This window comes from Anastrepha ludens, chromosome 4 (assembly GCF_028408465.1).
Source record: "Anastrepha ludens isolate Willacy chromosome 4, idAnaLude1.1, whole genome shotgun sequence".
Lineage (NCBI taxonomy): Eukaryota > Metazoa > Arthropoda > Insecta > Diptera > Tephritidae > Anastrepha > Anastrepha ludens.
The window spans coordinates 21951358-21978283 of record NC_071500.1 but is presented as its reverse complement, the minus strand read 5'-3'; the positions used below and the strand labels follow the sequence as shown (position 1 = coordinate 21978283).

At 35.8% G+C, this 26926-nt stretch overlaps 1 protein-coding gene across 5 annotated transcripts in view; it reads right to left on the bottom strand.

The window, feature by feature from the left end:
- Positions 1 to 26926, bottom strand: part of LOC128860443 (calcium-binding protein E63-1) — a 205370-nt gene that overhangs the window by 49936 nt on the left and 128508 nt on the right. For all 5 annotated transcript variants that reach the window (XM_054097974.1, XM_054097972.1, XM_054097973.1 and 2 more), the window contains one exon: positions 21257 to 21400. In XM_054097974.1, coding sequence (XP_053953949.1) covers positions 21257 to 21400 — 144 coding nt within the window. The remainder of the gene's footprint in view (positions 1 to 21256; positions 21401 to 26926) is intronic.

Sequence of the window (26926 nt, the reverse complement as noted above, 5' to 3'; positions counted from 1 at the left end):
ATAATGAAATAAACACCCGATAATTTATATTAAAAAAAGGCATTTTTCTTTGAATATCAAAATACGAGTAACACCTCTTATTGGAAAACCCTTTAGTTAGTTTAATTGCGCAATTTGCTGCTTGTGTTGGACAGTTGGTAGAAATCCGTAAACGACGTCTACTAAGGTTGCAAAAAATTGTGGCAGGAAAACTCATGCGAAATTCGATACGAGTATTACATTTTATAATAAGAAATGACAGGCCAAAGCGTCTATGGATGCACGCCTTTTGTGTAGTACGAATGCATAAAAAATAATATCTAAAAAAAGTTTTATTAGAATTATGCCAACAAAACTATTTTCTTTTCCAGCGGCCATTTTATTTAGTTTTTTGTTTTTGACGTTCTCCGTCTCTCCTTACATTCGTAATAATAATTATGGATAACACAGAAAACTTGGGGTTGTACGAAAAAAGTAGCTTTATAATCTAAGATTACTTTATAATCTCGGGCGGATTTCGGGAGAGAAATTCTGTAAGAGTAATCTCGCTTTTTAATTACTGATTGGATGTTAAGCTCGAAAAAGTCGATAATCTAGTTATATGTGAACCTATTACACCGATGAAATAAGAGTTTGACTAGCAGATGTTTTAGCCCTCACATCAGCATACGACAACCTAACTCACATATGAATAAATCGATATGCGCGCGAAACTGCGAAACCAGAGCTCAAATATAATGAATTTGCATCTTTAGTTCACTTCAACGTCTAATTTTTTTTTAAGGATCTTAAGTTTGAAATTGCATTTGTAATTATACGTGGTAAGGAAATAAGGGTACTACATAAAATAGAACAATACAGATATAAGGAAGAATTTCCAGTATAAATAGGGGCTAAGGATCAGCTGGCTTTATTATTGATTTATTGTAAAAACTGAGAAAATCGACATACTCGTATTTGCAAAACTACAGTTCTAATACTGCAAATCTGCTTTTTTAGTTTTTTTCCAGAACGTCACATTTTGTCACGGGCGTCCGCCGTGGTCGAGTGGGTTGGTGCGTGACCACCATTAGGCAGAGCCCGGGTTCGAAACCATTGGTATGAAACACCAGATAACACAAAAGTTTTTTCTATTAGCTGTCGCCCTTCGGTAGGCGGTGCCGAAATATTTATTGTAAATATTAGAAAAAATGTTAAATTTTCAATCGAAATGGTCAATATTTGCTTTTATACACATCTTCAAACGATTAGGCCATTCAGCTATTGCAGCACGCACGTTTTCAATAGATTCGTACGTCAAATCTTCAGCGGCTATGAGCCCAGAAATATTGTATTTTAGCCATTGCTGTTTGGGTTTTGCCTTATGGGCTGGAGCAGATTTTGCTGGAAGATCCAAGTTTTAGAAGTTTTAGCATAGATTTTGTCGTTTTGCTTATAAAAAAACTTCTCCAACAGTGAAAATTCTCCCATCTGTGAAAAGAATTCTATTCACTAGTCCATAATCTACTCTTGAGGTCTTCTAAATATAGTTGGTGGTTTTTGCGTTAATCAAGCGCAGAATGATTCTGACAGTCCTGCAAGATGTTGAGTTATAAGCTATGCTTTGCTCAACTTTAAGATGGCTGAGAGAGGTGTAGATGCAACGGTTTTGAGCCGAAAATCGCCTGCTCATGTATTTATTTTCCTTTGTATCCAGGCATCTAGTATTCATGGACTCGTCTGTTGGCCAAAGTTCATCTATCCAAGCTTTGCGTCACCATATCTAAGTCGCATTGAGCATTGCAGATGTTACTGTCTCAATGGCTTCCTGACTAAAAATGGAGGTGTTCATATGAGAGTCAAAAGTATTTTGTTTACCTGCATACCAGTTTAGTTTACTTAGAAAATAGAATGAACACAAAATAGCAGTAAAGCGCTCAAGCTGGGAACTATTGAATATCCAATAAATAAAAATGTATAAAAATATTTGGATATGTTTACACAAGTGACTTGTATGTATATACTTTTCTCCTCCAGTTTGGGATATGTGTCAGAAGCACAAGCACAAGCACATTCTGAAGTTTGCAAGGCAAGTCTAGGTGGTGTTGGTAAATCAGCTGATTTGTTTTTTTTTTTCTCTTTCGCCATATCAATGTTTCTGTCAGCTCAGTATGAAACAAGATGAATTCATTATTTGTTTTTGGTTTTTCAATCACTACAGTGGGAGTATATACATTCTGTCAAAAAAGTACTGGGAATTGATAAATAAAACGCAAAATAATTGTTTAACCATCAACATTTATTTTGTCGCCTTCAAAATAGGCTCCATTCGAAGCAATACATATACATATGCCAACTATTAGACCAGTCATCAAAGCACCTTTTAAACGCGTTTGAAGAGATCTTCTTCAGCTCCTTCAGCGAATTCTCCTTAATGGCTTCTATCGACTCAAAGCGGCGTCCGCGGAGTAGCAGTTTAAGTCTTGGGAAAAGGAAAAGTCACAGTGGGCTAAATCCGGTGAATACGGTGGTTGTTTGATGATATTTCTCTAGTTTTTGGTCAAAAAAGTGTTCACAATATGAGCAGTGTGAGACGGTGTGCTATCATGGTGCAAGATCCATTAGTTTTCTTTCCACATATTCTCTCAAACTTCGCATAACTTCCAAATAATATTCTCTATTTTCCGGTAGAACCATTTGAGAAACCATCAAAGAACCATCAAAGAAAAAGAGTAGCATGACTTTCACTTTTGACCGACTTTGACGAGGTTTTTTGAGTTTCGGCTCATGTGGATAGCGCCATGTAGCCGCCTGTTGACTGATTGACTGATTGACTGATTTGCATGCCAAACTCATATACCCTGTTATGATGCGCTGGATAAACGTTGAGTCCGAATTCACTTGCTCAAGTATGTCTTCCGCCACCTTCTTCCGATGAATTTTTTTAAAGAAATTCAACTCAATTGGAACGAGTCGAGCAGCTACGCGTCTCATGCTCAATTGGTGGTGTAAAATGTTGCCAATTGATTCGTGAGACACGCTGAGGTCACGAGCTACTTGACTCAAACTTAAATGATGGATTTCCAGCACCATTTCCTTGACTTTGTCGACGTTTTCATCCATTGAAGCGTTGATGGGCGACCAGATCGGGGCAAATCTTTCAAGACTTCTCGGCCCTCTGGAAAAGCTTTATACTGTGACCGTGTATACCGTGATTTTGATAAAGCACACTCGCCACAGGCTTTCTGCAACATTTTCAACGATTCGGTACACGAAATCCCATTTACAATACAAAATTTAAGACAAATTCTTTGTTCGATATATTTATCCACAGTTAAAAGCGTAGGCCACACTTGCGTTTGACTGATATAATTAAATGCCAAAAACAAGCTAATTGACAGATCACTCTGCGATACTATAGACCAGCAAAAAAAAAAAAAATATACAATTTGTGTAACGAGCAATATTCTTTTGACAGAATGTATTTGTGGAGTGCCTTCAATTATGCAGAATCAGAATCATATGTTAGTTTAAGTATTTAAAAGAGCGTGACATAGAAATAGGCGTATTCTTTTCGCAATACGCATTGTGCAATTTGTTAGCTTTGTGGGAAATGTAGACAGCGTACGTTGTTTTTTGAAAATGAGTTCCGCGCCTGAAAAACGATTCGAAGCTGTATTCCTATGTACACATCCTATAGGTATAAAAATGTTTCGCGCATCTGCAGCAAAATATTTAAAGCAGTCGAAAACGTTCATAATTAATTCGATGCAATGGCACAGCCAAGTTAAAAACGTTGACGTTTCGTCGGACGAGGTCCAAAATATGTACCCCACCGAACTTTTAATTGGGTAAAGCTAAAGCAGTTCAATGAAAAGTTGTGTTTATGTATGCCAAAAAAAGATTCGAAGAGGTTTGCGTGCAGAATACGTCAAATACCAGAGCACATTGAACACAGCCTTGCATGGGCTAAGGCAAATTCAGACCGGAATTGGACAAACGTAATATTCAAGGATGAATCTATCTTTTGGGCAAATAGTTGCCTACATCGGCCCTGGTGCTTTGCTGATAATCGAGAACTCCAACGAACTGTTAAACATCCTGTTAAGGTTCACATTTGGGGCTGCTTCTTCGAAAAATGATTTGGCCGTTTATTTGTGCTTACCGCCAATTTGAATGCAGTTTGGAAGCTAAAATCTAAAAAGCAGTTAAAAGCAAATTTTTTTTGTCGGGGCAGACTAGCAGTACATCACTCAAACACAATTAAGTCGATTGTATTGCACTCGGGTTCTTTTTTTAATTTTCTTTAAATCTACTCGATATCCGAAGAAATCTGAGTCGATTTTGTGGTGCCAAGGAGCCAAGGTGGTCGCTTCTTCTCACATCAGTGCCAAAGACCCCAAGCCTGATTCGAGTGAAAGCGGGGCAGACGCACAGAAAATGGCCCGCCGTCACATCCTCCTCGCCAGATGCTGGGCAGAGTGCATTGTCTGAGATGCCTACCTTTTTCATGTGCTTCGCTCGTCATCAGTCCAACCAGGTGCCTACAGTCCCTTCTGCTTAATGAAAGGAGGAACTGCAACAGTCGGTCGGACATGGACAGGTAACATCAGTTTTGTCCATCTGCAGCCTCTCTCAGCTTGCCAAGCTCGCTTGTGGGTTAGAGTAACCCGTTTGCTAGCCGTGTCAGTGATGGCTGCAGAACTGAGTGGCAGAGCAGGCTCCGGGCTAAGGAAGTTGCAAACCAAATTACTGTCAGCTCCGAAGATGTTCGCAAGAATTAGCAACTTACCTTGGATTTTACAGAAAGGCAACGATTTCAAGCATAGAAGCCGAAGGTGTGTGGAGAGGAAGTAGAAAAATAGGATTGAAATGTTGGATTGGCCTTCACAGCCACAGGCCTGTTACCCAACAATATTGAAATTGTTTGGGAAAGAGTTAAGCAAAAACTCAAAGGAAAACAAATATGAATGCTCAAATAGTTATCAAAGCAAACTCGGCTGATTTGGAGCAGTTTACTTCCACAACGCGCGCAGAAATAAACACAAAGTATGACTCAAAAATGTGAGGCCGTTATGGTTAATATTTTATTGAATGAAGTGGGTTAGGGTTCGTGAAATATAGTTTTTAAGTTACGGCGGTTACGCTTCTATTGGACATCCTGTATTTATATAAAAATGCATATTTACTTTAAAATGCGTCTCCAAAGTTACGTAAGTGACCTACGTGTGCCCTAGCTGAAACTGCATGAATAGCAAAATATTAGCAAATTTAGATTCCGTGGGGTGGATAGACTTTACTCTGGCGAATTAAAGCCTGCAGCAACGCATATTTGTGTTCTTATCGCGATTTTTATATATCTAATATATACTTTTGTCTTTGATAATATTCGAATGAATGGATTTTGAATAAGAAATGTTTTGCTTTTGATGTTGTCTTAGTTTTTCTCGCTCAAATTCTGCGAATATAAATCAAACATCTGAGCAAGTTAAGTAAACATAAACAATTACAACGTTCCAAGAATACCGGTATTTACTTTTACATACTAACGTCTGGACACCACACAGTGGCAATATTATCAATTCAATCGAACTCGCTCCACTCACACACTCAATTGCCCCCGCACTTATTCCGGTCATTTCGCTTTTATATTGAGTGAGACAGGGCAAGAAAATTCGCTTTTAATCATAGCGCATGAAAGGAAATTGATTGCGCTCCCCAGATAGTTTCCCATTTTCAACTTCATACTTAATTTCACACTTGAATACTTTCACGTAATGTTGAAAGGGCAAAAGGAAAGGGAAAAGAATATAATTCGTATTGCATAGTTAATTATGTATGTGTCAAAAACCAAAAAAAAAATAATAATAATAATACAATAATAAATATCAATTCTTCTGTATTATAAGGCAATACAAATAAAAGCTTTCTACTATTAATTCTTATTTGTTTCAGATCCTACAGGCTAATAATGACTAAAATTTTATATACAATTCAGAATTAGGGTGCATGTGTACTAGGGCGGGTCGATTTAAAAATCGCTCATTGCTCTCTGAAAATCGTATTCTAGGGATCAAAATAAGAAACTTTGCCGAAGGAACCATACCTCTAAAACGAATTCCGATGTCCCCCAACTTAAAAATATCACCATTTTTGGCCTTTACATGAAAAAATCAGCTAAATGGCTATTTTTTTCCTTATTTTTATTTATTTATAATAATATCTATTGTATTTTTTCTCTTAGGAAATTTATTTAGTCAGAGCATATGTAAATGAAAAAATTAATTTAAGTGAGTTATAGAAAAGAAACTAAAAAGTTCGACCCAAATTGGGGGACATCAGAATTCGTTTTAGAGGTATGGTTCCTTCGTCAAAGTTTCTTATTTTGATCCCTAGAATATGATTTTCACAAAGAAATGGGCGATTTTTTTGCCTCCCCACAAATCGACCCAGCCTAATATGTACATATGAAAAAGTACAGTGCACTGGTGAAAAGGTGAACTAATTAAAACCAAGAGTATTCACGTTTTCGGTATATTTACAGGGTGCCGCAGGGATATCAGCTGTCTGTTAGATGACTAAATGACAGTCCACTGTATTGTTAACAAGCGCGTGGAAGCATTTTGCCGAGAGGAAAAGCGAAAAAGAAAATCAGTAATGGATTTCAAACGTAATAGTGTGATTGTTTTATATTTGGTAGGAAAATCACAAGCCGCGATTGTATGTGAGGTCGAGCACCTTAAAGTAAATACATTTTTTATTTATCGCACCATTACTTGTTACAATGATACCGGTGGCATCGCGAAACGTCATGGAGGTGGTCATCAAAAGCCTGCGATGTCACGTGAAATGGTTCAAAACGTGAAGAAGCGACTTGAGTGAAATCCCCGACGAGGTGCCAGTCAAATGGCGAAAGAACTGAAACTTTCCGAACATTGTGCTTTCTGACGAGAAACTTTTTCAAATTGAGTAGTTCGTAAACTCCCAAAACGATACGGTTTTTTTTTCACCGATCGTTCATACGAAAATTTGAGTCATCGATTGGCCACCAGGCGGCAGCACCCGCCACAGGTAGTATACTATGGGCCGCAGATGGGCGCTCTGAAATTGTTTTCATCGAGCCGGATGCCAAGGTAAATGGAAATGTTATCTGGAAAGTATTCTGGAAGTTGCTTTGAAGCCGTGGCCAGAGTGTACTGTTTCAACAGTACACGGCACCGTCTCACAAAGCTTGAGTGAACCAAGAATGGCTAAAAAACAACGTTCCGATCTTCATAACGTCCACACAATGGCCCTCAAATTCACCAGACGCGACCTAAAAGATTCACCAGTCTCGAGGCGCTGAAGGAAGCCATTGCCCGCGAGTGGGCCAAAAGACCTGCAAGTCACATTTGGGCAGTTTGAGATTCATTTCTGGACCGCCTCAAGGTCATAGTCAAGACAAAAGGTGGTCATATCAAGCAAAAGTAAATTGATTCTTAATTTTGTATTATTTTCACACAAATTTTTTTAATTTGAATTGAATAAAAGTAATTTTCCAAACAAAATTTATGGCCTTTTTAATGGGTTACACTTAGAATGCTAGACCTGTAATGGAAAACAGTGTTAAATATTTTTATAATTTTTTATTCGCTGGTTTTACAACAAAAACGGATTTTTGGGCGCAAACAAATGAAGGACGATTTATTTGAAAAACAAAAAATATTATCATGAACACAAACTGCTGCAATTAAAGTCTATATTTCATGCGACATTTGGTATTGTATTAATAATAGCGCGTAATTCAACTAATTTATTTAAAAAGTCAGATTTTTTTTCTGTTCTCTATTAACTGGAAAACAGCTTTTCCCCTTAAGCACAGATGTTTGCCATTCTGCTACCGATTAATTCCTTTAAGATAAGAAAACAGGATAACACCTGCAGTTTCTATGACGCTTGATTACATGTTGTTGCCTTCGTGTGACCTCTAGATTACTTAACCTCACTACTTAACTAAAATTGATTTGAGATGTGCTGTATTGCTCTTCCAATTCTACCAAAATTATTATTCATTCCGGGTGTTTCTTTGTCTACATTGGTGGAAAATGCGAACAAGAATGCAAGAAGAAGAAACTACACAAACAACACACGAATAAATTGCACAAGTCCAGCGTCGCCTACACAGCGTTTCTGCCAAAGTCGCTGAGAGCAAAGAAGCGGTACCACAATCGGCACCATCTTATTATCCTCTCCATTGTGAATGGCATTCAACCTCTTGTTTTATTTTCTTTCAACTATTTGTTTGTACAAAGGCAAAAAATAACGGCTTGATGATTTGATGACTCTCAAATACATTCCTTTGTTTCAAGAAAATTTTTTTGATTTAAAAATTTCTTGCATTCATCACTAAAGCAGGACCTTAACTTCTTAATTTCCTTAAATTTTATTCCCCATCACTTGTTTCATGGTCAGCAACTTAAATCCGCAAGTGGACAACAAATAGCGTCTGAAATTTCTATGTATATTTCAACATTGCCCTTGGCTCCATCGCCTCGGTATTTTTGTGTGTTTTTATTGTGAATGCTTTACTGTAAACATCAATGATGATTTTAAATCACTATTGTGCTGTTATTCTGTCTTCAACCCGCATGCAAGGTCAAACCTTAACAACATCAATTCAAACGATTTCTCAAAACTTGAACTCTACTTGCTGCACTACATACACACATACCACTAAACACCCATACAGCAGACAACATATATCAGCTAAAACGATGTAAGTGCCGGACACACATCTACAAATAAAAAGCACCCATACAAATAAGTATTAACGCACTTCTCAATATATTCAATATGTATGAGAAACGGCACTCAGTTTGTACACACATATGTACTTACAGACATTTTTAAAGCCAAAAGGTGTCGTTAATCAAAAGCTTATGGCGCGAGCAAATGTGAATAGATAATTTGCAAGTCAATGAACTTGAGTCGTGGTGAAGAAATATGAGAAACTCTGTGATGTAACTCAGATGTAAAAAGAATTGTTTTCATAATTTTACTACTTCCAAGGCGCATTCATTAAAGGTGGTGGCACTAGACCGACAACAATATTTTTGTACATTTGATTGTCAAAGCAAAGTATTGGCAAAGTAGAAAACAAAGAATGAATTCACCTTCTTCCCCTCTGGGTTGACAGCCACTTGGACACGGACAAAGAAAAAAAAACAAGTCAGGGGATTTACCGATACCACCTTTTACAGATTCGCCTTGACTGCGTCTGTAAAGGAAATCGCAGAAAGTTTGAGAATACCTTTGAAGTTTGCTTGGAAAAGGCATTTCAAAGACTTCACTATTAAAACTGTTTTTGGTGTCGGTGGAACAGGACTGCTTATGGCATAACTATTTGTTGCTCTTTCATTTACATTTTCACTGGAAAACACAACTCTTCTCTTTAGAATTTTAATTAATGAAATTCATGTTTGCTCTCGAAATTTCTACGCTGATGTTCTTGAAATTTCCTCCCCCTTATCGAATGTTAGGTATTCAGTGTTATTGCAATCTGACAAACCATAAACATAGTTTATTCTTGGTTCGAGAAAAATCATTTGTATTTGAATACGGACTGGGTTCAAGTAGTTTTTATCCGAGAAAAGTAAATACCATATAACAGGTGCCGCAAAAGGTAGAGCACCAAGTTGCTTTTCGATGTGATGAGTGGAATGTCGTCAGCATAGTAAAGTACATCAATTTGCTTTTAGTGTAGGCTTAAGCTTGACCTTGAACTTTTGAATATTTTCTTCATAATTTAACATTACTGACACGCTTTGTACTTCAAATTTATTAATCACTTTTTAAGAAACCGCAAACTTCAAAATTGTTTTGCGTCAAAAATAGCAATTTCCGCCTTTCCTTAACTTTCCGCCCTTCGAAATTTCCATTATTGCTTTGTTATATAAAAAGCCCCGGGTGCTTTTACATAGGTATGGTATTTAAGCCTTTGTGCGTGAACATTTCGCTGCGAGTCATAATTAGTTGCTGAAGATTAGTGGTGAAGCATTCGAGCATCTGCTGCTGACATTGTCTTGGTAAACCCATTACTGCAGCAAGAGGTAAACTTTAAAAATTTCTTGAATTTTTTCTTTATATCCTTCTTGCGTTAAACTGTGGGCATATGGGGCGTATGAGTAATATTTAAACGACTTAATGGAGGCATGCACAGTGAAACCTTGATATACGAAATTGATGGGGTTAGACAAATGCTTCGGCATATCTATAGTTTTATTATATTAAAAGAATATCAAACTAACAAATGTTTTTAATTGGAGCACAAATATTCCGTTAATTTAGTTAAAGGGTTAGGGGTAGTCAGAGGCCAGAAAAAATTGAGATTTTCAATAATTTGTTTTTGCTACTCAGTTTTACAAAAAATAAAAACGTTGCATTAATAGGTACATCATGTCTCGACTTGACTTCAGCAAAATTAATAATTGTAAAAGTTATCGCTTTTGAAAATTTAACTTATGCTCATAAACAATCAATCGACTATTTTAGAGACATCAAATCAACAAATATACAGTGTGGGCCATATAGCGTTTGCTTTTTGAACCACCTATTTTTTTGAGAATGGTAACACAAATGACATGTTAAATGGGTTCATAATTTACTTAAAGGTTTGACATTTACGAAATGGGACGCTATACGCTTGAACAAAATTGGGAAATATTGAAAATCTATTTCCAAAGTGGTGAGTCTTCTTCTTCTTTTATGATTTTCACATCGGTGGCTACGTCAGTAAGCAAAATTGTCGGATTTGAGGATCAGAAAATCCACACGTAACTGTAGAGAAGCAAATGCATCCACAACCAGTCAGTGTTTGGTGCGGTTTTTGGTCTGGCGGCATCATCGGGCCATTTTTTTCGAAAATGAGCGAGGAGCGGCGGTTACAGTAAATGGCGAGCGTTACCGTGACATGCTCAACGAGTTTTTGTTTCCACGACGACATTTGGTTTCAACAGGACGATGCAACTTGTCACACTGCCAAAGTTCCACTCGAACTTTTGGCTACCTTTTTTGAAAACCGAATAATCAGCCGAAATTCCGATATCAATTGGACGCCTCGAAGCTGTGATTTAAGCCCGTTGGACTAGTTTTTGTGGGGAGCCGTTAAGGACAACGGCTGTGCGAACCATCCAGAGACGAGTGATGCTTTAAAACACGAAATCGAATTTGCCATTCATGAAATCGAGCCCAAACAATCGAAAATGTGCATAAAAATTGGGTTGATCGAATGGCCTACTGTAAAGCCAGTCGTGGCAGTCGTTTGAAGGATATTATTTTTCATTCATAAATGAAAATTTTCAATCTTCAAAATAAAAAAAGTCTGAATTTTTTATAGCCGATTCAAAAAGCAAATTTTACATGGCCCACCCTATATATAATGCGACATGGAATGCTTCGCCTCAAAAAATGTTTAGTGCTTTTTGATTGCAGTATTTTGGCGTAGAAAAATAGATTAGCGCTTCACTGCATAACTTATTTTGATAACAATTAAATCAATTCTGAAAATGTGCACTCACCGTACTGCACTTTGTTATGTAGAGGTTTTTCCTAACAGCACTCTAATCGTCAACATATTCAGAGTTTGCCATGTAGAGGTTTTAGAGCCGACTTTTGATTAAATAGTGCCTTTGCCAATGGAACTTTTATCGTCAATATATTTTGAAGACGGAGGTTTTATCATTAGAAAATTTCACAGCAACCAGGTATTCTTTCGAAGCAAAAATTTTGTTATATTGGGTTTATCACTTTATCAAGGTTTGTTTTATCGAGACTTCACTATATTTGATATATCAGCGAAATTCCATTTGAATATTAACATCTACAGGGACATTGGCACATATGTGTACGGTTAGGTTTTTTTTTATTTTAGTTATTTCAAGAGAAATGAAGTAAAATTTTATTAGGGAATATTTCGCTACAGAATCCCTCAACCAAAGGAAAAAAAACAAACCGTTAAGTATAAAGGAACGGATAACGGAATATTCTGCTTTATTTATGGTGTTTTTATAGCATTGCAACGACAACTTCTTGTGCGTAAAGTGTTTCCGTTTATTCAAAAACTATCGTTATTACTTCCCAAATAAAATATTATATCAGGTAAGTAAAATATAATCTCTTTCAATGATTGTATAAGTTTAAAAATCGTAATTTGTATTTAAAGTCGCATTTTATAGCCAATTATAAACGTACACATACATATGTGTACAGTTATCGGTTGAAGTAGTATTTCTTGTGAAAATCGTTTCGAGTAACATTTTTCTCAGAATCGTGATTATGTTTGTGAAAGTCTATTATAAACAATAAATTCTTGTTCTGATGGTTACAATGAAGGTAAAAACAGAATACAATAAGGAGCAAATCATTGCAGAAGGACAAAATAATGTTAGCTGAAATGTTGAAGAGTTAGAAGAAGATTGCCGATTGAGCCCCAGAACCCAGAAAGACCTTTTATGAATGGGGAAGACTATACCGACTCCGATGGAAGTATTTATTTTTGTAACTTCAGAAAACGTAGACGTATTTTAGAAAGTGAGACTAGTGACGAGGAAGACCTATTAGATATTAGACAACACCAAAGGTCCCCGATTTGGTACACTGCGAAGGATAATGAATTTTCAAGTGCACCACCACCTTTTGTGTCAGTCACTTTGAAGTTAAAATATCGGTGAAACTCTAAACGAATATTTCAAAAATATATTTACCGACAAAATCTTTGAATATAAAGTGCGGGAAACTGTTATGTGGACATTTTTTTTTTTTTTTTTAAATTACTACTTTCTATTTTTTTTTGTTATCTTGCTGAATTGTTATAAATGTAAGCTGAATAACTGGTAATAAATAATATTAACGTTTTTTCACTTTAAAAAATTCATCCCTGAAGAGTTTAATTAAGATAGTACATTTTCATCAGCTTTGTTTCTTTCGGACAAAATATATCAATGAAAAATTATGATTGTAAAACATTTTTGAATTTTTTACAATCAATCAATTAAATTTTAATAAAATACAATACAATACCAATAAATCTCATTTAGTGTGGTTAGAATTGGGCATTATTCTAATAAATAATTATTTAGACAAAATTCTTCTTCTTCTTGAATGCCCCGATAACCGCTTAAACGATTTCGATAGAGTTTACACAGCGTGCCTGCCGTTTCTTTCTCGTGCTAACCGGCGCTAGTTGGACGCAAAGTTCTTCGCCACTTGATCTTTCCAATGCAGAGGAAGCTTTCCTCTTCCTCTTCTATTACCAGCTGGTACCGAATCCAATACTTTTTAGAGCCGGAGATTTTGTACCCATTCGAACGACACGACTTACCCAGTGGAGTCGCTGTTCAGAAATCTTAACCTTTATTTCCATTGTCAATGGTTCTCAATTAGTTGATTTCCGTGCGCTAAAGTAGGTACTACCAATATGCGATCAGGTATATTGAAAATTAGTAGTCCGTTTATCTAAGTGATGGATTTAGCGAAAGATTTTTTGGCCTTTTATAATTTTCGATCAAATCAAATTTATTGAATCAATTTGAAAGCAATTATGTAACTATCGTAGCTTGTAAGTATCTGCTACTTCAAGAAAAAAATGCATTCTCTTTTTATTTGTATTTGTCAATCGTTTTTCGAATAAACTTTACCCAACTCTGCTGGTTAACGATTTTGTGCCAAGTGTATATGTAGTGAGAAAGTTTTATTGTCAACTGCCAACACTGAATTGACTTGAAAACAAATACAAACAATTTTTCGATCGTAAATCTATGTACTTTCTGGTATTATTTCGCATTCGTCTTTCACATTCTGTAGTCGGCTCAATACAACTGGCCCAAAGCTAAGCTATGGCTTTTGTGTGGGTTTAAGTGGAAAACACCCACAGCTTTTATTAAGTGGATAAGCAACATACGGTTTACAAGATTTATTTATGAGCTTTATTTGTTGTCAGGACAAAACATAATTTCACAGAAAACCGGAGTGGTTTAAATTGAAATGGAAAATCTGCCGGTATTATCGGGATTCTTGGAATTAAATTGATGGATATAAATTACGCAGTGATTATATTACAAGAGCTCCAACTTTAATAATAAGTTTGTGTGACCGCATTCCAGGAGGGTTGAGAGAATTGAAAAATTCTATTGGGTATTGGACTGCCTCGTTAGTATCCACTATCTACTGTCACCATCTAGTATGAAACCGCTGATGCATAAGCGCCACAAATATAGAAATTAAAACTCAAATCGGAGAAATTAAAACTCAACAAAATAAGAGAAATACTAAAATTTATAAAGGAAGTTTGGCTCAGAGAAATACTCTGACTCCATGAAAGGGGCACAATGAATATTTCAGGTCGAATATAAAGCTTTTGATTCTTTATTCCATTTTGCAAGCATTCAGGGGTTACATACGTCCAGAATTTTCAAAAAATCGATTTTTTTACAGAATACTATTTTTTATATTAGTTTTAGGTTCATTTCCGTGGAAGTCAATTGTAAAAATTTCCCATGTATGCAAAGTTATGGGGAAAAATTTAACTGCCCGACGAGAGTTTAATGCGCACAGGTACCTGTTCTTCGTTTGAGGCAGTTGAAAGTTTAAACTCGTTTTTCTCGAAACTATTTTTTCCGTCACGGTCTCCATGATAACTCATACAGTTTTTAATATTTTTTGATGCGGTTTTTTTAAATATTCGAAAGTGTTTTCTCTATAGTCTGACTAACCGGATTTATAAACATAATTAAAGTGTGACATTTATGACGTAAAACGATACTCTTTTTAAAATGCCGTAAATTGCAAAATTTTGGAAAGTACAAAAATGCGGCTCAACAGACCGGAACTACAACTTTATTTTACAAGAATTTTTTTACTTCTTTTAGATCCGTCATCATTTCAAGGAGAAATGATGCAGGCCGTGGAGCTACGTTTTTTTTATTGAACTTTGGGTTACGTGATTTTTTATATACAAAAATTAAAATACATTTTTTTTATAAAGCTTACGTACTAATAAACAATGTATACAATTTTTTATATTTATTTGTAATGCTATCCCAGTCTTGTCTTTTGTTCGGAAGTAAAAATTATTAAACATATTTTTAAGCGACCAGAAGTCAGGAGTTTTCATAGATGCGTGCACCTCATCAGCTTGCTGTATCATTCAATTCCCTCACGTACTTGCCTACATTTTGTAACTCAGCAGAGCTGCACTTAAATACATATTTTACCACAACTTTCCCAATGAGAGAAGATTGGGACAATGGCGTAATGATCAATGAAAACGTAGGCGGAAACTTTAACTCTGAGAAAATGAGTGGCAGCATTTCCTTCCGGCTACCGGATCACTGTAGCCAATTTCAAGCTGAAATTCTGGTTATCAGAAAAGCCTGTTGGTCTTAAAGAAAAATGTCCTCACACAAAAGAAATAAATACATATTCAGATAGCCAATGGGCCCTGAAATCACTACAATCAGCTAATATCAATTCGCAGACAGTAAAAGAATGTATCGAATTTTTTAAAGAACCAACACAGTTCTTTACAAAATATCTGCCCAGGGTACCGGGTCACAGAGATATAGAAGGTAACTTCAAATTAGATGAACTAGCGCGGTTGGGTACCCCCATTACCGATCCAATCAGATGGAGCGAACATACCTACACATCTAGCAACTTGTAAGTTACTAATAGATAAACACACCATAAAATCTACCAACGTGTTATGGACTCAGTCCCTCACCTGTGCATTAAGTAGGATGACGTGACCAGCATGGAGCATGGGCCGCACAAACCGAAACTTAATACTGAAACTTAACAGGAAGGACGTGAAAAATCTTTTTGTGGTTCTAACAGGAAATTGTCTTATAGGCAGTCTTACCAGCAGACTGGAAGCTCCACAAAACGACTACTGCAGAAGCTGTAACAGCATTGAAGAAGAAGAGACTATAGTTACTATAAATTTTACAAAAAAAGTATGTTATGCGTCCTTAATCAATGCGCATAAATATGTGAAGGCAAAGTCAAAACGAAACGAGAAGAATTACATAAAAAAAATACTGCTGGTGAGACAGAACATTGAAAACCGAGTGCTGTAAAATCATTCATTCGCTTTGTTCCCGTTAAAAGAATTTAATTCTACTTTACGACTTTTTAATGTGGTGAAATGTGTTTATTTGTAGCAAGACAATGATAAATCAGCAAATAAAATTGTTTTGAAGAATTCTGTCAGAGTCACTTAGAGCTGAATAACGGCCTGCTAAATAACACAACTCTTAAAAATGGTTTCCCATGTTTGTATTAAATTTCAGTATTCAGGCACGAATGGTTGATTGCAAGTCGATGATTGGTTTGACAGTTTTTTAAATACATACAAACAAACAAATATTCATTTTTTATAAGATAATTTTTCAAAAATATTTCCAAAAAAATCGCTTAAATGATACAAGAAACTTAAAAGATCTACATACACCTTTTTAACAAAGGAATCAATGTTGATATTTTCGAAAAAAATTGAGACGTTAATGGAAACGGTGAAAAGAGTGAAAAAATACCTTTCTAATGATGCTGGTTAAGATTTTGCGGAGCTATTTATGTTTTATTTAATCTGTATTTCCAAAAAAAGTCAAAGTTAAAAGCCGCTCAAAAAGTTTTTAAATATTTTTCATGCTTAAGTTCAAACTCTTCTATTATGTGAGGAAATTTTCGGGAAAAATATTTTTAAAAATTAATTCTGTTATTGTCCACCTCACGTCAATTTTAATATTCTTCCGAAATGTTTTGATGGAAGTCTAAAACTATAACAGATTTTACAATTCCAAAAATAGTATCGAAGTTTTTTTTTTGGTTTTTGCATGGAGATTGATGCACCCTAATGTTGCTCATACGACATGTAAGCACGCATAGCATTTAAAATAAAAAGCAACAATATAACTAAAATTAATTACAGGACACTTGTAACTAAATTCAAATTTTCTTCGTACACGCAACATTTAACTTTGTCCAAAAGCCTTTTTAACTGACCAAAAGCCTTTGGGAAGAATTAATTGTTTAAATAAAGTTCGTACTCTTACAATAAGTCAACAGTGTGACACTAATTATCACTTTCTGACGAGTGTGAAGATCTGGTGAACTAGCGTTAACAAGCAAACAACATTTATGATTACACATAAAACTTTTGCGAAAATTTTGCAAATAAATATTTAACTAAAATTTATGAGCTTCAGTTGCCACGGAGACTGCAATAGCAGCACACGAACGTACATACTCGTGCCTGTGCACCGCGCCCCCCTGCTGAGTACTTGTATGCTTGCAAAACTGTCAGCCACAAAAAATGAAATGCTAACAAATTGCATCATAAAATCTGTAGCAAAGTGAAAAAGATAACACAAGGAGAATGTGACCGCCTGTGAAGTGACAGCTGCACTCTCAAACAAGCATAGGCATACATATATATGTACATATGTTGACTGTTAGAACTTTTGTTTATTGGGAAGTTGCACTATTTAATTTAATATGTTTGGCGCAATATCACACGGTGATTGCATGCTCTAGACCACTCCTCAAAATGCAAATACAGATACGCATTTGTATGTATGTATGTAGTAGTGTATGACTACTAAAGTGTAAACTCCCTGCAGGGAAAAGTCAAACTAGTACGGAAACATTTTAGCTCAGATACTGGTATTTAATAGAAGAAATCATGCTCATAATAATACCAGTAGTAAAATGATGAATTTGGCTGCACATGAGTTGAATTTTTGTTTTAGGTAAGAAAGTTTAGGACTATGGAGGCACCAATGCTTCGCGATTATTATGCATAAGCAGATTTTCAAGAATAAATTTATTTGAAAAACGTTTCAAAGTACATAATCATTTATAAAAATTATATCTATTAAAAAAGATAACTGAAATTTGCTTCAAAGTTGTAAAAAATGTGAGTTATTAAAAGTTTGAGCAAAAATTAGTAGTAAGAGGAATTTGAGAAGACTAAACAGAAAATAAAAGGGAAGTGTATATGCTAAGAGTTTAATCCATAGAAAGTATGAGATGTTGCAGTCTTTAAGTCAAGTAGAATAAAATGCATGCTCAAGTGGCATCATAGGCTCTTCTCATTTTTTTTTTCAGAATATGAGGTTTTCGTTCGAATGCCAATACAGATAGTCCTGAGTCTCCTGAAGAAAATCAACAATTCATCTGCGCATATCACGGAACGCTCGCTTAGAAAGAAAATCTTAGATTTCTTAGATAACGGAACGTCTGGAGACTCATGTCAGTCATAACTGGCTTTTGGGCTATCGGGGAATAAGCAGCCAAAATTGGCATCCCTCACGACATGCACTGGCGCAGTTGTAAGTAATCATAGACAACGGAAACGATTTTCAATTTCCTCAGTGAATGTCCTGCCCTCTGAAGGGAGATAATGTCAACAGTGGGCAAGCCACTGTTTGAGAGTCTCCAACAACTGTCTGGCTTAGACGTCCATAACTTAATAAGGTTCCTAAACTGCACAGACAGGATATAGTTAAACAAGTTAGTAGCGAGGATTTGGAAACAAATTGGTGCGGAAGAGCTAGTCTGATTCTGGATGAATCACTACTTTCACCAACCAACCAATGTCAAAACAGACCTCCTCGAACAGCACTGGGAGGCTTACTTTCCATTCTTCAACAAAAGAATTGGAATATGCCGAGATATCCACACAACCGTTTTGTCAAATTAAGTTAAAGGAGATATATCCATAAGATTGATAAGATGATCTTGGTACCGGAAAACCCTTTCGATGATGGTGTGTATTATCTTCGATGTGTAAAGTATTAAGTTTACTTTTGACAGATTTCTGCAATAAGGAGTCTGTTTCAGCATTCTATCAGCAAACATCTTAAAAACGTGCTTAGCACCGATTAAATAATGGAGTATAACATAAATGGGACCCACGGAAATTAGAGCCTCAAAGAACTTACTAATTTATTTGCGGTTTTTTGGGTAATGAACATAATACATAATATCAAGGTAAATGTAAATATGTATTTTGCTTCAAAATACGTGGAGTAAGAAAATAAGGAATAAGGAATGTATAAAAAAGCATCCCAATTTCATAAAAAAAGGTTTTTCGTAAAAGAGTTCAGTGCGGAAAAATGATTCCAGTAATCGGGCGCATAAAGTATGAATCCAAAATTTATTTATATTTCTGGTTGGTTGATGGTTTTTTATGAGCAGCATTTTCATGGTAGAAATACATTTGAAAGTTTGTCATTGACTGCCGAGATTGACCGCTATTAGAAAAAACTTTTTCTATCAGTTGGTATTTCGTGCTCGGGGTTTCCAACCTGTGCACTTCCAAATGATAGTCACGCACCAACCCATTCGGCTGACGTCAATCCGAAATTTAACAGTTATTAGTTGCTATCGCGCCGTCTTTGGGCGCGAAACCAATGCTCTTCAACGTTGTCTACTTCTAATTTTCGTCTTAATTTGTATCCGTGAGGGAGATTCGTCAATTTTCAAAAATTGTTCATTACGGCTACGTGCCAAAATCTTTTAAGGTGTCCCTTGCGACTCGATCCTTGTGGGTTACAGTAAAGTGCCATTCTACTTATGCTGCCCGCTGGCTTCCGCAACGTGTGCCCAATCTAATTTCATTTGCGCTCTTGTATTTCAAGGTTAATTGGTTTTTGTCTGTTTCGATTGAGAAGTTACTCGTTTGGAATCCCATTGTCGGACCTCCAGATACAGAGAATTGTTCTTCGACATCGGTTCAAAAAAGTCTGCAGCTTCCGCGTTGCAGATACAGACATCAACCACGTTTCACAGCCATAAAGTAGGACGGATTTAACATTCGAATTAAAAATTCGTGGTATGGTACGCGTTAACAGTTTTTTGGAAAACCAGAACTTTTTGAGGCTTGTAAATGCGGCTTTGGCTTTTTTGGGTCTCCCATCGATATCGTCTTTTGCTCCACCGTTCCAGGGTAATTTGGCTTCCTCGATAGGCGAAGCTGTTTACATTACTGATGGGTTCTCCATAAATTGTGAACCTTTTTGGTAGCAAGGTGTTGATTTCCATGGACTTAGTTTTCCCGACATTGATTAGCAGTCTAACGTTTTTGGCTTGGGAGCTTAGATCATTGAGTTTGCTCTGCATGTGTCTGCCATGCCATGATAAGAGTGTGATGACATCGGCGTAGTCAAGGTCGTCTAAATGGATTATTGCAAGATTGCAGAGAGTTCCCCTGTGTATTGGGCTTGAATAATACTAGAGATCTTATTTGGTAATCCCTGTCGATTAAGGGCGTCCCAGGAGCGTCGCAGTTTATCCTAAGCCTTCTCAAAATCTACAACAATGATGTAAAGAGATCCTGCAATTCATTCATTAGCTTTGCAATGGACGAAGAACGGCTAAGGAAATTAATTTAAATTTACGAAGAAACTTATTCGTACACACTTTTAATATAAGAGTGTTGAAACGGAATGGATGTTTCATATATTTTGACTGGTCTTAAACTGGGTATTTTAAAGACGTATTGGACTACATTTTTTTTTGATTGCTCGAACTGGTATCTCACTATTCCATAACAGGACAATTGACAATTCATATGGCCGTATTGAAAATACCACTTGCTAACGTGGATAGAGATAGAACAGGAACTGGTTGAGCTTGAAAGTGAACTGGTAATATTTAAGTATACAACCAGTATTTTTCCCTACAGGGCAAATAAGCACAGAAATATTTATTGCAATAGGAACTGTGAGAACGCGTGGGCGGTGGTCGTGTTGTATGAATTATTTGCTAGCAGCATGTCTGGCCACTGCACTTTAATTGATAATGAGCATAGTTAGACTGCCGCCATTTGATTAAGGTAATTTCTGTGTTGTGTTCATAACTGCATTGCTATTATTTACGAGAAAACGTGAGCTATTATTTGATTTGCTACGCACCTAAAGACTATTGCACATGACAACAGTGCAGTTGGCACTTTGAGTTTTCTACCAGGACAACAGAATTTACTATTTTGTAGATAGTAGGATTTATTTCATCTGAACAGAGTGTGCGATATCTCATGTTACAAAAAAAAGTTGAAATTTGACACCCTGTACTATAGATAGTGTAATATTTTGCATTTCCATAAATGCATTTCTGTTCATTGCTTATTAGAATAAAATTTTAAAGTACGCATTGTTTATTATTCAGCTATAATTTTTGTCATTAACATTTTGTTGATCAACACCTGACACCACACCTGCTGCATAATTGCTTTTTTTTCAATATTCATTTTTCTACTTACCCGAATGACTTGCTTCTCGTATGAGGTCGTGTATGATTTCGTCTCGCACATTTATGCCAAGATTTTTCAACATAAATTGCAACTCATTTGCTGTGACGCGACCATCCCGATTTCTGTCTAAGAGATCGAATGCAGTTCGCAAATCTGGAACGAAGAAAATTTGGTGAAATTTAAAAAAGTTTAATTTATATGAAACTATGAAACTTTATTATTGTTATTTATTCAAATATAGTTTAAATTACAGAAGTCTAATGTAATCGCACTAGCTACTAGGATTATCGGCTTAGTAAAATGAGAGTAAATATAAATTATAAGTCTAAATAAATATTTATAACTTGAAGAAAATTTAACATTTTTACAATGTATTATATTTGCTTCCGAAGGGATGGAGAGAATATTGATTGGATCTGCGTTCTCAAATGTAGCAGTTCGTAAAGCGGAGAGAGAGGGACAGTATAATAATAGGATGTGACGCGTGTTTAAATGGTTTGTCTTGCAAAAGGTACATGTCGGCTGCGAAGTTTTTGTCAAATGGTATTCGTGTGTTAAAAGGGTACGACCCATGCTTAATCGTACAAAACATCGGTTCATCCAAGTTGTAATCGAGGTTGGCAGTGTGATAGCGGAAGCGTGGGGTTTTACTTTTTGTATTCGTGCTGAAAGAGTTACTAATTGGTGCCCAGCTGAGACTTTATATGTTTCCCGATTTATTGCATTAAATAATTCTTTACGGCAATTTACAGGTTACGTTACGCTTAAAAAAATTATTTTTCCAGCTTAGTGTTTGGAGAACTCAGTTGTGACAGCATTTCAAAATAAAGATAAAAAAAATAAAATTCGATACAGTCATCCTATAACCAAAGTGGAACCTCGAAAAAGGTCGAAAAGTATTATGCTTTAAAAGAAAAATAAAAGGCCAAAATTCCATGTTTTGAAAATAAATCCCTAAAAGTCGTTTAAAGTTTCCTTGGTTCCAAAGCTGCTCACCTAGACTAATTCGGTTAAAGGCATATACATGTCTCCGCAAATATTTCTCTATTGCCAATATTCCACCGATTCAGTTATGGCAAACCCAGCAATCCAGTGATAAAATCAAGTAACTCGTCGAGTAGGACTGGCATGTGAACAGTATTATTATTAAATATTCCATTGCCAACAGCTTTTAGTAACTATTTGATAGCTGGTACCTCAAGTAAAAATTGGGAGTCAAAGCACCACAACTGATTTACATTTCTGACAAGCGATTGGTGGGAGTAATAATCAAGTATTGCTGCGTTATGTTGTATTCTCACGCAAATACCGCAAATCGACAATGTTGTCCTTGGCAAATTAATTGCATGCGAAAATTATGAATTGTACATATTTACATATTTATGCCGATTTTTATCATTGCAGTCGTGCGGATAATTCAAGTTCTAATCGGCTATTTTCTATTTGCATATTTCGACTTTTATAGCTGAAATGCTTTTGCAAAAACTTGAAGAGCTTTACGCACTTTCGGTATAGGGCACAAATTCTTGCCTAGTCATATTTGATACCTCTCGCACCGGTTTGTATATACAGTAGATTGTTGGGGCGTTGGTTGCCTGAAAGAAAATGCTACTTAAACTTATCCAATTAAAGCACAAAGTCAGATGCTTTTAGGGGAAAATATATTAATTGAATTTTAATGTATGCATATAATACAAATACAATGCCTTTGTGAAGAAGCCGAATTATACACTTATACATAAAGAAGTTGGGAGGGATTGCCGTTAAAGCAGACAACTTTACTCTCATTGAGCCACTGAATAAATCCATAGAACTAAAATGCAGGTGTGTAAATTGTAAGCAACCGACTTTAAGTACTTCACACTGGGCGCTTTTGCTATACCCACATAATTATGTGCAAAACAAAACAAAACAATAAAAACACTTAAGCGTACATTGGCCACAAGAATTGCTGCGTACTTGATTTTGGTTTCTCACTCACACTACTAACACGTTTGGCAATTACGTCGCGCTGGAACAGAGAGACAGAGAGAGAGAAACATCGTTGTGGCAAAGTGTTTCCAGGATTAAATGCTTAAGAAGCGACAATCGTAAAGCAAACACAAGTAAAATAATTATTACTGTAATTTATTATTATGTATAGGGGTACAAAAAGTACTAAATATATGCATACAAATTAAGCAATTGTTTTGAAGTGAAACAGTTGATTATGGAAATATTTACTATATGCACTTTGGAGAAAATGTTGAGTACAGGGACTTATTTATAAGTTATGATAATTTTTTAATTTCCCATTTCATTTTAATATTTTTTCATAAAAATATAGCTCATTCTCCTACAAAAACTATATAAATCTAAGTTGCAAGCTTTATGCAAATTAAAACGAAGCCAACAAATCTTCACCAAAATGACTTTTTCTAACTCTACAAAAATTTCAACAAAAACTACTTTTGAAGAAACCACATTTTTGACCTCAGCAATTTTCGTTCTAAGCTCAATTAATCCTCATCTTTCCTAGAATTTTTTATATATACAGTTGAAACTTAGAAAACGCAATCAAATTGTCCGGGGTGTGTTTGCATATAGCGAAAAGTCGCATTAATTGGGCTGGCTTAAAAAATGTCAACTATTTTGTGCAATCACATTTGATTGATAAAGAGGTGTATTTTATATCCAAAATAGGATATTTTCGTAAACAAAAAAAAAAAGTCAATTGAAATCACATTACTTAAGCATATTTTCATAGGGTAATAATCAAATTTAATCCAAACAAATCTAATCTGTGTATTCATGACCCATTTCGAGATATTCGAATGCAAAGTCGTAGAAGTGCAACTTTTCTTATTTGGTTGTTTTTATTGAGCGTTTTGTTTTGTCAGAAATTCTTAGAGGAAGACATTATGTATTGACTTTTGAGTTTTCCAAACTGAGAACATATCTCTCTCTCTCTTTTTGAAAAGACCGGATGGCAGCTTCCCAGAAACAGGGCAGGAAAGATTCGAGTATCTTATGCAAACACACTTTTTTGGATGTCAAGAATCCAAGGGGTTTTTTTGCCGTTACTGTGGAACTTAGCCTTGAATGAATTGCCTATTAACATGTGCAAGAAAGGGATCAAGATAGTTGCTTATGCAGACGATGTAGTCATGCTGATGACAGGGAAGTTTCTCCCGACTATCAGCGTTTAAGGAACTCTCCAAGTGGGCGATCTAAAACGGTCTAATGGTTAACCCAACCAGGGCCGAACTAGTTCTGTTTACTAGAAGATATACGATACCCAGTTTTCAGTTACCGTTCATAGATGGGGTAACGCTACTTTACCGAACGAAGCAAGCTTCTTGACATAATTCTGGACTCAAAGCTTTCTTGAAAGTAGAACGCCAAAAAAAGGATGAAGAAAGCTTCTAATGTCCTTTTTACATATGTGCAAGAGAGTATTTGGCATAAACGGGGCCTTAAACCATATACCTATGTATATACGACTGAGTGTACAATACAATCATCAGACCCATTTTATGGGCAGGCACAAACCTAACTAAAGAATCTCATAAAAGTCCAACCATTAGCTTGACAGAAATGATTGGTAGACCAGAGCCAAATCAGTTGATCACCATATATACTGACGGCTCAAAGATGGACAATGGCACTGGATCGGGAGTGTACTCGGAGCAGTTATCTTTCAATTGCTTCTTTAGACTCCTAAGGCGGAGTAGCGTCTACCAAGCTGAGATCTAGGTTATAGACAAAGCAGTAACAAGGATAAGACTAATGGACTTACATACCTCTGGGAAATCTTACCATTTTTTTTATGGCACCACATTTTGTCACCGGTCCCCGGTCACTCTGGAGTGGAGGTAAATGAAAAGGTGGATGAGTGTGCAAGGGAAGGCCCTGAGCTTGACCTTCAGCGAGTGTTAGAGAACATAAGCATTCCTTTAAACGAATTATATACTGTGATTGACATGAGCGTAATCGCGGAAACCAATAGAAGGTGGTCTCTGACTACTAATTGCCAGGTCTCCAAAGCGCACTGGCCAAAACTGAATCTGAAAGGTACAAAATGTCTGGATTCAAGAGATCAACTACCAGCGCCCTCACAGGTGTTAGAACGGGCCAATGCGCTATTAGCACCCTTGCCAGTATAATGAGTGCACCTCATAATGACTTCTGCAGGAGCTGTGAAGGTGCAAAAGAAATTGAGTCGGTACAACAGCTTGTTTGTGAATATTTTGCACTAAAACGAAGCCGTGTCTTGGCGATTATTTCTTTGAAGACATGGGAAATTTCCAAAATGTCTCAATGGGGAGGGGCTACCTTCTTAAAACGATCTACGTAGTTTTAGGGGTCCCGGTGGTCTAGAATTTTCAAAAAATCGATTTTTTTTTTTTTGATATTTCGAAGTATTTTTTTAAGGCTTTTAAGAATATACTGTGAAATTTTTGGAAGGATATTCTACGTATTTTCGGTCAGATACGTCACGCGGTCACTATCAAAACTTTAAACTCAGTTATCTCAAAAGTACATTTTTCGGCCTGGTGTTGTCAAAACAAAAACTATTCAATCGAATTTTCTGAAATTTTAATATGTTGTTCACAACATCAATGGCTATCGCCCGTACTAGAATCATATTATTATTTCAATAATTTCGTATTTTTTTGATTAAAAAACTAAAAGAAAAAACCGATTTTTGGAGTGTCCAATTCAAAACCTTGCTATTTTGACAATTTTTTTTTTTATTCTAGTACGCGACGTAGCTACAGTCATAGTGATTAATAATTTTTTTGATTTTTGTGTTTGAGATAAATAGAAGAACCAAAATGGGCAACACCGTCTAGGTCCAATTTATGGGAGAGTCAACTTCAGCGCCATTTTTAAAACTATTAATTTTTTTTTTAAATTTGTATGTAAAGGAAGTTAAATAAAAAGCCTAAATATCAAATTAAAAGTTTTTTTTGTGCATTTTTGTATGCAAAAGAAGTTAAATTAAAAGCTTAAAAATCAACCGCCTAAACATCGTTTTTAATTTTTTTGTAGGTATATATGTGTTTTAAATACATAAATATAAATATAAATTGGAAAAAGGTATGAAAGATTAGCACAATTTTTTTTACATAACTACATCTAATTGTATTATTGAATAAAATATTATACTCGTAGTCAAATACAGAAGAATGCTCTCGAATGAGTGGTGCGAGTGCATGTAATTTGCATGTAAATTGGTTAAACCTATTTAAATTAGTATCTGATTGGTATTTGCACGCCAACACAGTAACACAGTGAAAAGTGCCAAAGAATCAATATCTACAACACAGGTGCACAGCCACAAAAACATACACAAGCAGGCAAAAGAAAGTTAAGTTAAAAAAGAAAATGCGAAAAATGTGGAAATTAATGCTCAGTTAAGCTGTATACGCCAGTCAATTGTTTGGTAAGAATTTCACCAGCTAAAAGTTTTTCGAATTAGTTGTTTGATTATGTTGGAGTACTTCAATGACCTTGAGTTTCAGACCGCATACAATTAGTTCTCACCTACAACGAAACGGGTGCAATAAAACTTTCAGAAAAGGTAGAAAGTAACAGACACCTGACTTAGGCCAAATGGTTGTGGGTTTGTGTACGAGTATATGCACAAACATACGAGTACAAAATTATATGTGCGTAAATATTACAGAATTTGAA